General features: G+C 37.2%; 1 protein-coding gene across 4 annotated transcripts in view; it reads left to right on the top strand.

Moving 5' to 3' along the window:
- Window positions 1-8,123, top strand: part of dlg5a (discs, large homolog 5a (Drosophila)) — a 76,327-nt gene extending 68,204 nt beyond the window's left edge. For all 4 annotated transcript variants that reach the window (XM_061689853.1, XM_061689856.1, XM_061689854.1 and 1 more), the window contains 6 exons: window positions 108-298; window positions 379-522; window positions 619-746; window positions 946-1,055; window positions 3,301-3,410; window positions 5,217-8,123. In XM_061689853.1, coding sequence (XP_061545837.1) covers window positions 108-298; window positions 379-522; window positions 619-746; window positions 946-1,055; window positions 3,301-3,410; window positions 5,217-5,320 — 787 coding nt within the window. In that variant the 3' untranslated portion in view covers window positions 5,321-8,123. The remainder of the gene's footprint in view (window positions 1-107; window positions 299-378; window positions 523-618; window positions 747-945; window positions 1,056-3,300; window positions 3,411-5,216) is intronic.
- Window positions 8,124-12,938: the final 4,815 nt, after the last annotated feature.

Here is a 12,938-nt window from a genome sequence, read left to right on the forward strand (position 1 = left end):
AAACAATTGTAAGATGCTCAGTAGGCTACATTGTGGTGGTGCACACGTGTACATTTTTAGGTTTCTGCAGACTATAATAACGATTGCCCCGAACTCCGGTGTTCCAGGATGGACCAAGAGTTCTACCGGCGACACAGCATGACCGAATTGAAGGAAGACTCGGGCAAGACGCTGTCTGCCGCCGCTCGCCGCTCCTTCTTCAGGAGGAAGCAGAAGCACAAGCGCAGCAGCTCCAAAGACAGCAAGGAAACGGTGGCTCTGGACGCCATCAGCACTGATTCCATCCCCTTCCTGGAAGGTGAGTGAGCGGTGGACCCTGTGGGGGCCTTGTAGAGGTCCTAGTGACGTCACCATCACGTACGTGTTCTTCTTCTGTAGACTGTGTAAGCCTGGCCTACCAGAGGGTCCAGAAGGTGGAGTGCGCCTCTCCCAGACCTGTGCTGGTCCTCGGCCCACTGACGGACCCCATCAAGGAGATGCTGGTCAAAGAGTCTCCGGGGAAGTTCTTCAGATGTGTGCTAGGTAAGGTCTCGCTTTGGGAAACACTGTGTAGACAATATTGCCACATTAAGATGAACAAATTAGTGTTTTTGTTGTTGTTTGTTTTTGTTCCTGCAGAGGTAATGAAGGCGTCCCAACAAGCCATCGAGCGAGGCGTCAAGGACTGCCTCTTCATCGACTACAAGCGCCGCAGTGGCCATTTTGATGTGACCACGGTTGCATCCATAAAGGAAATAACAGAGAAGGTACATGCCCTATCTCAATGAGATTTAATCTGACGTGAAAACTCTGCGTTTGTTTGCTCTCAATGTCCCATGATATTGGCATTATTGCGTTTCATCTCAGATATCAACAAATAAGTCTTCTGCGAATAGCAATTTTTAATCTTTTTTTTTTAATCTCTCTTAGTTTATGATGGCTTTTTCTGTTTGATTTCCGTTGCAGGGTTGTCACTGTTTGCTGGACATCGCGCCGCACGCCATTGAGAGGCTTCACAGTGTTCACATTTATCCAATCGTTGTCTTTGTCCGCTATAAAAATGCCAAGCAAATCAAGTAAGTAGCACCATCACACACAAAATGCTGTCTGTCATCCTACTCGACAATATGCTGTACGTGAACAAATCAAAATGAATGAAACATTTGGATTTGGTCACCACAGCTCTAAAGATTTCATCTCAGCAGGACTGTTTCTGTTTCTAGGCAAGAATTCAACTGATTTTGAATGAAATGCTGTTTTAGGGCTCGGTACCAGTTTAGTCAGGGAGCTTCTTGGTACTTTCAGTTTTTATTTGTCGAAGCAAGAACCATTATGTTTTCATGTTATTTATTTACCTTTATTGTTATTATTGTTGTTATTATATTTTTCTTGTTTTAAAATATATGTATATATTTTTGTCATCTCTCATCAGCCCTCTTGGTCTAAATTGGATATTGTGAGTTCTTGCATTGCCTGTGTTTCTTGATTGTTTTTTTATTGAAAAAGAATATATATATATATATATATATATATTAACATGACGATTGGTATCTTATTGTTTTATGTACTCTATTCTGTCAAAGCACTTTGTAAACATTTGTTAACATGCAATATAAATAAAGCTATTATTGTTGCAATGTAAAATGCCATAAGATAAAATTAGAACATAATGATTGTAATGCTCTACCAGTCAGTTTTGACCAAACTTCTTCAGTGACTATTTCGCACTTAGCAAGAGCTCGGTTCATTTTGAAGATAGTCCAAAAGAAACATATTGCCTTTTAGCGCCCTGCTGCTTCTTCTTTGACCAGTGTGCCATGTTTTTGTGATTCAATAAAAAACAGAAATGCAGTACAGCATATTGTATATGGAGCCTCAAATCATGTGTCAATGTAAGGCACTTTATGGTCACGTGCGCGGCGAAGAGTCCAGAATGCGATGGTCCAATTAAGTCACTTTCAACCGCGTCGCTCGATGTGCGGCGGTCTGAAGTAACACGCCATTGTGTTGGTTTTCCACTTATTTTGGTGACGTTTTCTGTAAAACCAAACAGACATGACACAACAAAGAATTACACCTGCTGTATGTTCAAATACATCACAATCTTCGTTTTTTTTCTTCGTTCACAAAAATCACCAGCTCAGTGCTATCACACAATGAAAAACACCATAGACAGGCCAATCGAAATTAGGATAAAAAAGGCGGTACTTGATGTATCTCGCAAAATAATGAACTTTGGTACACAAACGTTGTAGGAACACATACAGACAGAGACCATAACGATACTCACAGGCATATACTCTAAAGGTTTTGTGAAAAACGAGTAATATTGAAGGTCCCCTTCCATCAGAATCCATATTTTGCCACTGTTTACTTATGCATATCATAGGTCAAAACAAGTCTGTGACCTGCTTTAAGTTTGACAATCAATGCATTTTGTGGATTGAATGCAAAAGAAGATAAACTGTATCAGGCTTGCAAAATGACCCCATCAGATTTCCATGTTTGTAACATAGAAATGTCCTAATTGTACAATTGTACAAACCAACACTAATTGTACCTACCTTCTTCGTGCTTGCTACACGCCCACTCATCGCAGGAATGGAATGGCTATGTGACCACGCGTCTTGCGTCTTGTGCAAAGCTTAAACTTGGCGTCACCTGCCAAACTCAGTGGAGTTGAGGAATAAATGGCTTCAAATTTTTCATTGTTATTATTTATTCATAACGATTTTGGAACCAGAATGCTGCTGTGTTTGGGTCCATTTAGTGGAGGATGACTTCGTAAACATAAGCTTTCGCACACTAAGCTCTGCAAATATTTTTAGAGAAAAGTATACGTGTTGTTTTATAACAACATTAGATTTATAATTTATAATATAACTGTAGATGAAAGAGCGAAACTTTTGCAGTCTTTGTCACTAAAATGTACACGAGCAAAGAGCATCTTGCGCAGGGCACAGAGTGAATGAGAGCCAAGCTCGAGCTTCCTGTTTTTTCCGCCCGCCTTGCCTGTAGGAGTTTGCTCCTTACTTTATTGCTACTATGTCTCTCCGTCTTTGTGGTTTAATGAAAGCAATATATATGCAGCCTTCACAGGTTGGCCGTTTAAGGTAGTCATGCGACGTCACTATGAATGCTTGTTAGCGCAATGTCGCCAAGGATCAAGCAGAGCAATGCTGTTTTCCATGGTTAAAGTAGAAATTTCAGTGATCCAATCAGAGCAAAGTGTATTTACATATTGAATATTGATAAATCCGGATGAATGATGATGAATGATGTCCAATGTAATGTAACTAAGGTGTCCACCTTTGTCCACAGGGAGCAGAAAGATCCTCTTTATCTGCGTGACAAAGTGTCTCAGAAACATTCCAAGGAGCAGTTTGAAAGTGCACAGAAGATCGAGCAGGACTACAGCAAGTTCTTCACAGGTGTGTGTGAAGAATTATGTGAATTTCTTAAATTTCTGCATGAATTGAATAAACTGAGGCTACTTAAACTAATAACATACAACCGCAATTCCAATGAAGTTGGGACGCTGTGTTAAACATAAATAAAAACAGAATACAATGATTTGCAAATCATGTTCAACCTATATTTAATTGAATACACTACAAAGACAAGATATTTAATGTTCAAACTGATCAACTTTATTGTTTTTAGCAAATAATCATTAACTTAGAATTTTATGGCTGCAACATGTTCCAAAAAAAGCTGGGACGGGTGGCAAAAAAGACTGAGAAAGTTGAGGAATGCTCATCAAACACCTGTTTGGAAACCTCCCACAGGTGAACAGGCTATTTGGGAACAGGTGGGTGCCATGATTGGGTATAAAAGGAGCTTCCCTGAATTGCTCAGTCATTCACAAGCAAAGATGGGGCGAGGTTCACCTCTTTGTGAACAAGTATGTGAGAAAATAGTCGAACAGTTTAAGGACAATGTTCCTCAACGTACAATTGCAAGGAATTTAGGGATTTCATCATCTACGGTCCATAATATCATCAAAAGGTTTAGAGAAGCTGGAGAAATCACTGCATGTAAGCGGCAACGCCGAAAATCAACGTTGAATGCCCGTGACCTTCGATCCCTCAGGCGTCAGACACTGCATCAAAAAGCGACATCAATGTGTAAAGTATATCACCACATGGGCTCAGGAACACTTCAGAAAACCAATGTCAGTAAATACAGTTCGGCGCTACATCCGAAGTGCAACTTGAAACTCTACGATGCAAAGCAAAAGCCATTTATCAATAACACCCAGAAACGCCGCCGGGTTCTCTGGACCCGAGCTCATCTAAGATGAACTGATGCAAAGTGGAAAAGTGTTCTGTGGTCCGACGAGTCCACATTTCAAATTGTTTTTGCAAATTATGGAAGTCGTGTCCTCCGGGCCAAACAGGAAAAAGAACCATCCGGACTGTTATGGACGCAAAGTTCAAAAGCCAGTATCTGTGATGGTACGGGGCTGTGTTAGTGCCAATGGCTTGGGTAACCTACACATCTGTGACGGCACCATTAATGCTGAAAGGTTCATACAGGTTTTGGAGAAACATATGCTGCTATCCAAGCAACGTCTTTTTCATGGTCCCCCCCCCCCCCCCGTCTTATTTCAGCAAGACAATGCCAAACCACATTCTCTAAACATTTCACCTCAATAGGATAACGTCATTTTCTTTTACTTGCTGTCCACGACCAACCCAAAATGGGTCCGAGAGCCACTTTTGGATCCCGACCCAACGGTTTTAGATTCTAAAGCACAGAAGAAAATCAACAACAGAATGGCTTCAGAAGAAGTGCTGGAAATCCAAATTCCTGACCTCAACCTGATTGATAAACTGTGGCATGACCTCAAGAGAACTATTCACACCAGACATCCCAGGAAGTCCTGCTGAACTGCAACAGTTTTGTGAAGAGGAGGGGTCCAAAATCCGTCCTGATTGTCATGCACGTTTGAGCTGCAACTACAGGAAACGTTTCGTTGAGGTTATTGCTGCCAAAGGAGAGTCAACTAGTTATTAAATCCAAGAGTTCACTTACTTTTTCCTCTCTGGTCTGTGAATGATTACGTTAGGCCCTATAAAAGTGTAATTTTCTGTTTATGCTTTTAGTTTATGCAGATCAGACATTTGATAACCAATTTATGCAGTAATTTATGAAATTCCAAAGGGTTCGCTTGCTTTTTCCTCCCACTGTATACACTGCTTCACTACGTTTAATGCAACACGTCTCCTTCGCAGGCATCGTCCAAGGCGGCTCCCTCCCGTACATTTGCACTCAGATCATGACTATAGTGGATCAAGAACAAAGTAAAGTCCTATGGACGCCGCTCGGCTGCCCTTAGCGGACGAAGGGGGCGCTCCTCTTCAACACTAATTAATGAAACCCTCCTCACCACTTATAATAGGTACACTACATTGTAAATTATCTATTTTTCTTTTTCTCTAAGTACTCCAGAGCAGGCACGTAGCACTGGCTCTCCACCTTGAAGCTCATTCAGTCTTCCCTAAAGGAATCCTTGGTGGTTTGTGTGTGCGTGCGTGCGTGCGTGTGTGTGTGTGTGTGTGTGTGTGTGTGTGTGTGTGTGTGTGTGTGTGTGTGTGTTCACTATTGACCCAAATGATCTGCCTCCACGCCCTCTTGTGTGTACACAAACCTTAACACTTAATGATGTTCACAACCTACCAGGGAGTGTTAGGGCCACGCTGAAAAAGGGGGGGGGGGGAGATTATGAGACAAAAATATCATAAAATTCCAAGAATAAAATCGTGATCAAAATAGTTATTTTGGTGTATAACAAGTAAAATAGTTTATTTTCTCAATATTTACATACTTTATTCTCTTTCTAAGAAAATATTTTTTTTCTGGTAATGTAGGGATTTTATGCTCGCAAAATTACTTTTGCTTCAGAATAGTACTTTAGTTTATACAGTTTGTTTAATTGTGAGTTGTCTCATAATAGATATATTACCATGATTTTTTTTTTCCACTTAATATTGATCCTTTTGTTTTTCAATATTGTGACTTGTATAGTTTGACCTAACTCACAAATGTTTTTTGTTCCCATGTAATTACGACTTTATTTTTGTAAAATTATTTCTTGTAAAATTTACTTTTTTCTTGTAATTTTACAACTTGATTATCATACATTTTCGACTTAATTCTTGTAGAATTCTGAATTTTTCTCATAAAATTTTTTTTTTCTCGTAAAATTGTCATTTGTTATATTATGACTTTATTTTCGCTATATTTTTTACATTATTCTTGGAAAATTATGACTATTGTAAAATTGCATCTTAATGCTGGTACTATTATGACTTTGTGTTCCTTGAATGCAGATGTTTTTTCTTTGTTCAGACTTGTAAAAAAAAAAAAAAAAAAAAATTCTCATAGAATTCTCATAGAATTACTACTTTATTCTTGTAAAATTATTTTTTTTCAATGTAATATTTCTGAATTTAGTCTTGTAAAAATCAGACATTTTTGTTGTAAAATTATAATTGTATTCTGGTAAAAGTTGGACTTGTAGTATTCCAACTTCTTGTAAAATTAAGACAAAATTCCTTTAATAATACAACATTATTATGGTGAAATTCGGACTTCCTTATGACATAGCGTTACATTGTATGTCATACATCAATTGTGTAAATTAATGGTGTAAACCACAAATATATCACGAACTATGATTCCCAAGACATTTTTTCAATTGTAAAATGTAAACTTTTTCTTGGACATTTCATCATGGTTCTAACACTCACTTGGTAAGAACTTGCCCATGTAGCAGCTCACATCGGTGGACCCCCCTGACAATTTTAAACCTTACTGACAAATATTGTGCAATTCGTTTGTGGTTGAGTCTGTTGTTGTTATAATTGTTATTGTTGTAATGATAAGTGTAAAGGTGGTTGTCATACGTACTGTAGCTGCGCTCACACTGCCCGCGGTGATGGCAACCACACGTTAGCTCTATGCATTGTGTCCTCTATATACTAGCAGGGAGTGTGCCAGCGTTTATTATGGGCCTTTCGGAAAGTGCCTTCTTGTAGAAGACAAGATCTCCAAGCAGCCCTCTGAGTATGCGCGCGTGTGTGTGTGTTCATGTCCGATGCGGGGCTGCAGCAGGAAGCGCGTGACAATGGCTGAGGGTTTTTGTTTTGTTTTGTTTTTGATTGTTAGTTTGTTTTAAGAAGGTAGGAGGCCAATGTGGCGTCCAAACGGGTTCAAGTCCTCACAATGCACTCCAGGGCTAGACAGACCACTGTGTAACTAGATCCTTCTCTTTAACGTATATTTAACAACTTAGAGTATGTACACACACACACGCACACGTATACAGTATACATATATATCTATATATAAAAGAAACCTATATATTCCATGTATTTTCTCTAGGTCATGTGCCTAGGAAGGTCTGGCAGTCAAGTTTGCATGTTTTTTTTGTCCCCCCCATTTTTCTTTGTGGTTGGTTGTCAGTAACCCTTCTCCTGAAAAGAAGAGACACTATGAAGCAGCATTTGCAGGGTAAAATCTTTAACTCATCATCCGTTTAGTGACGTTTTCACTGTTATTTAATTTTGTTTCGAGTAGGGAGGAAGAAATACGGATGGCCTTCGCGCAAACTGTATTTTATCGTGCCAAAATCCACTAAAAGGTATATTTACCCATGTGTTTGTTTGTTTGTCTTGCACTTGTTTAGCTGTGAACTAAAAACATGTAACTGTTGCCAGGTTTCCAGTAGACTACCAATACTAGGTACTATCATTTTTGCTTTAACTAATTATCTTTTTTTTTTTTTTAAATGTCTCACATTCAGTTCCTTACATTTCATCAAGGGCCTTTTTATTCTGACGAGAGAGGGGGGCATGAATTATTTGAATTAAAATAAAAAAGGGATCTATTCTTGCACAGTTTATCAGAGGAAATGTGGACCACCAGTTTGACGATTGGGCCTTTAAAAATAAGGATTTAAAAAAAAAAAAAAGTAAGCCAAGTGTAATGTTACTATTTTTCTGTGTAGATAGCATGTTAGAGGAAAATGCGGGATACATCATGGAGCAGTTGTGGATGCCAGGTACTGATCAAACGTTTCTTTATATGAAAAGAATGTGATTTGTATGTTGAGACATTAACATGACAATAAAAGTATTTTTTTTTTGTCTGTATCACAACTTGGACTGTCAGTGTTTAATTGCAGTTGTACTCTTATCATTTGAAATGTCTTAAACTAACCGGACATATCATTAGGTAAAGCGACCCAACATATTAAGATCCAGCACTGGCAAAAACTGCCTTTGCAAAGATAACAATGCTAAGATTTGATTGGCAGTTTCATAGAAGTATCTTTTTTTGTTTTTGTTTTTGTTTTGTTATTATGGTTGTAGTTTGCAGGGCTTTACAACTGCAACTGCATCATACTGAGGTTTGTCTCCCCAAAAAATTAATGTTGCAAATTTTAATTGATTTAAATTCAATTAAAATATTACAAATATTCTACATTTAAATATAAAAAGCAAATATTCCAAAATATTTTTACAAAAATCCCATTAGAATTATTTTTTTTCTACATTAAAAAATGTAAATACTGTTTTACAATTGTTCGACTTTTTGAGTATTTTTTAATCTTAGAAAACATGCTAAAAGATAACAAACTTTTTTATTCAAAAATATTTTAACTATAAGCGTTCAAATTTATATTTAAAAAAACATTTCATCCTTAACAAATCAATTTGAAATATATTAAAAACTTCTTACATGTGTGTGTATATATATATATATATATATATATATATATATATATATATATATATATATATATATATATATATATATGTAAACTGTACTGAGACCTGTTTCTAATCATTTTTAAAAAGTGAATTTTCAAATCTTTTCAATATCAATGTATTTTATTCTAAAAGTATAATAAAAATATTTTTTTTCTTTTTTCTAAAGTAAATTTTCTTACTGTTTTTGCCATTCTTATGCTTTTTTGTTTTCTCAATTGACAGCTCAACCATTTGGTAGAGGCTCTTTTTTAACACTATTGATTTTCTTTACAAAGAAAAAGTCTAAACCTTTTTGAAGTGGTTGTTAAAGGGTTACACTTGTGGTAAGTGAGCAGCAGGACAGTGATGATCTTCATGTCCACCATCTTCTGACAGGAAAATAACAGATGTGGCCTCCTTGACAGCCACTCACAATTCTTTCGCCACCTTCAAGAAATCCTCATCCACACTATTTCCTCTTCTACATTTCCATGTCTCTTTTGACTGCTCCCCTCTCACACGTGTCCGCTGTGAGAGGCTCTCGCCCGACAGCTGGTGCTTGACTGGTCCAGGCGAGGATGGATGATCACTTCCTGGGGTCGCCCATAAACACCACAGAATACACGTGAGGTGACGCCATGTACGCCAACATCTGCTGTGGGGGTTCTTCACGCCCTCATTGGGGGACTAAATTGAACTACATTCATGTAGTGTTTTCAGTCTTTTATTTTTGTATATTTAAGAAACAATTACAGTGAAGAAGCTTACTCCAGCAGCATTTTTCCCCCCACTGTGGCAGTTGCCCTTCTTGCCAGGCGGGGGAGCGCTCATTAACTGTTGCAATAAATATGGATATATTACATTAAATATTGTGCCCTGCGATTGGCTGGCGACCAGTTCAGGGTGTACCCCCCCTCTCGCCCGGAATCAGCTGAGATAAGCGGTTTAGAAAATGGATGGACGGTCTGCTTCTTTTGAAAAAAGTCAAGTGCATTGATGGGGACAAACAATACTTATCGGATAATTAATAATCATATGAGATACTATCAACTTAAAGAATAGCATTTTTTAATTTTGTAAATACTCTACAGACTTTACAATATTTATATAATAAACTAAATAAAATATATAATAACCATAATAATAAAAAACATGATACCTTATGAGATGCTGTGAACTCATATAGTTTATGACCCCCTTTTATTATTTTTTTATGAACGTCACAATATTTTATTGGAATAAAAAAGTACAAAATCTAATCAAACTTGATTGAAATGTTAAGAATATAGTGTAAAATATTATAAAATATGAACATATTTTTGAAATATAATACACTTCGGCAAACACAAGAACATTTTTATGAACTTTGTAATATTCTATAATATAATATTATTCTATAATAAAAATTCCAAAATACAAATCTTCAAGAATGTTATTCGGAAGAATATTCTTGCTAATATTCTAAAAAAATAAAAATAAACAATCTGCGTAATGATAATGTCTTCTCTTTAACATACAACTGTATAAATATCATACAATTATGAAAAATAATTATTAGAATCGTATGAGGTGCTGGCAAGTGTCTGAAGTTTACGACCCCACTCTTAACTTCAAAGCTTGAGTTACAGCCGCTATTTCAGTCATGGTATCAGTATTTCTTTGGCAATAAATCAAGTTAGAAGAAATTTGCTCATAAACAATATGGGTGACGGTATTGGGACATCCATCTTAAACCTGGAGTATATAACTAGTTTTTGAAAATAAAAATGAATAGTCCTTTTCACCCAAGCTACTACTAGAGGAATGCCACAATGCTGATTAAGCCTATCAGCTCCTCTAACATCTTACTGTATTTTTCAGTGTATATATATATATATATATATTTATTTTTTTGTTATTTTATTTATTTATTTATTTTTATTTATTTTTTTGTTATTTAGTGAATGCCCGATTCATTTCACGCGCTGGACCACTTGGTGGCGCACTGAAAATGACGTAGCGGAAATGACGACATGGAAATACCGCATTTTGCTGAGCAGTGGGCTGCCCCTTGTCTTTCATAAAAAGCTCACTAAACTTATTAGTTTGTGTTTCTGTAACAGAAAACAATCATACAATTATTACTGTGCGAACGGAAACAATAATAAAACCGTCTGCCCCAACCAATATCCATACATGGTCCTAAGGACCCCTTAGCTATCCAACAATGTGCCTGACGTAAGATAAACGAAGTTCAGCAACGTCCGAGCAACGCGTGCACAAAACGAAATAATAATAGTGAGTTTACAACAATTGCCTTCTCTGAAGAATCAATCTCTTTCCCCCACTGGGTGTCCTTCAAAACAGAATAGAAATGTTGCAGAACATTGTAGAATCATCATATACAAAATGACCCCCAATGTCATATCGAGGCAACGGTTTCTGTGTTTGTAATACTGAATTCAAGGCTAGGGGGCGATAGAACTTATGTATTATAGTTGAATCAACGACTGAATCAGTTAGGGCTCGTGCTTGACCCCTGAGTTGCACCTGAAGGTCCACGAAAGCATTAGGTTTGAATACAGTAAATGCATCACAGAGGGTCTGTGTTCTTGGAGTCTTGTGACACAGGTGGCAGAGTGCACCTGCCCACAGCGGCTCTCTGGGGTCACCGGTTATTCGGAAGGGCCCCCGAGCCAGCTGTTTCCCCTTGAATCCTTTGTTTGGCCTGGCTGCTTGCTACAGAGATACAGGGGGCCTTCTGTTCTTGCTACAGTCATGCCTCACGACTCTGCACCTGTTTATTTTTTTAACCTATCATTATGTGAGCTCTTTTTTTTTTTAACCTACTGTATTATTATGTGAGCTGTAATGACTGCAAAGCTCATTCATCACACTTTAGTTGTTTGGTTAATGAAAACCCACGCGTGAAAAGACAAACACTCTGTAATGGGAAGGAGAAGCACTATGCTTAATCAAAGCGCCATGTAATTATTTGATCCACTGGCCAAATCATTAGGTACACCTGCACAAATTCAAGAGCAGTTTCCAATATTAAGGTCACCGTATTTAGCGATATACAAGGGCAAACTAAATCCAGTAAAAATCATAACAACAATTGTAATCTTTATACCTGTTTAAAGGAGTGCACAGACCCATATTTGATAAGTAGTCAAAATGGATGCAGTGATGTGGTGAGGCACTGATACAAGAGTCAGTTGCACATTTACAAACAAGATCAGCAGTCTTTTCACGCAATATTTGGCCACAAGGAACATTATTACTAGAGGTTGAGAGAGTGCATTAATTATTTCCAATATCTTATTTAAAAGGCTATCCATTGAATTAGTATGTGTTGTGTAAAAAAATTCTTTTAATTTAGGCCTATACTGAAATACCCTGTTCAGTTTTGAAACTTATAATACTCAAATATTTTAAATTCAGACTGTTCAATAACACAATAACAAAATATTGAAGTTTTGTTTCAGACTCAGTTTAGTTCAAATTGAACTCATTTTATTGCTTTACATTTACCTCTTACCCCTTTGAGTCTTTTTAAGGCTGAAAATGATCTTTCCACATACACCATTGTAACTGGCAAAGTGAGCTCAAGATGGAGTACTTTTGTCGCCTTGGAGACAGTGTGGATCAGATCCCTTTCGGCCAAAAAGCTGAAGAACCTTGGACAGCCATACACATGTATGCATTTACTCTAGTAACATTTGGGATACATTTTACTTTTCACAGTAGTTTTAATGAAGCATACTTTTTACTTGAGTACTTTTTACTCAAATTGTAGCAGGTGTGTGTGGACTCCCATTGAACATGAGTTTGAATGTGAACTGTTACTTCATGAGTTTGAATGTGATCTGTTACCACATGCCAGTTATAAGTGGGAGTGCATCCTTGTGCAACCAGATTTTTAAAATGTATTTTATTGAAACTTTATTTAACCAGGTAAAAGACCAGTTAAAACAGAACATCTCTTTTGCAATGGTGACCTGGCGGAGAAGGCAGTAGGTTAAAGGTCAAGTCCAAGTCAATCATATTCAAGTTTATTTCAGTTGTTTATTTTTACCTGCCCTTCCAAAAAATACAAAAATAAATCAGTTGTACACATTAATGGTAGAAAAAGTTTTAAAATGATTTATCTTGGTCAAAATTATTTTACATAAAAAAAACCTGGCATTGGAACAGGGGTGTGTATATTTTTTATATCCA

Source organism: Phycodurus eques, chromosome 11 (assembly GCF_024500275.1).
Source record: "Phycodurus eques isolate BA_2022a chromosome 11, UOR_Pequ_1.1, whole genome shotgun sequence".
In the NCBI taxonomy this organism is placed as follows: domain Eukaryota; kingdom Metazoa; phylum Chordata; class Actinopteri; order Syngnathiformes; family Syngnathidae; genus Phycodurus; species Phycodurus eques.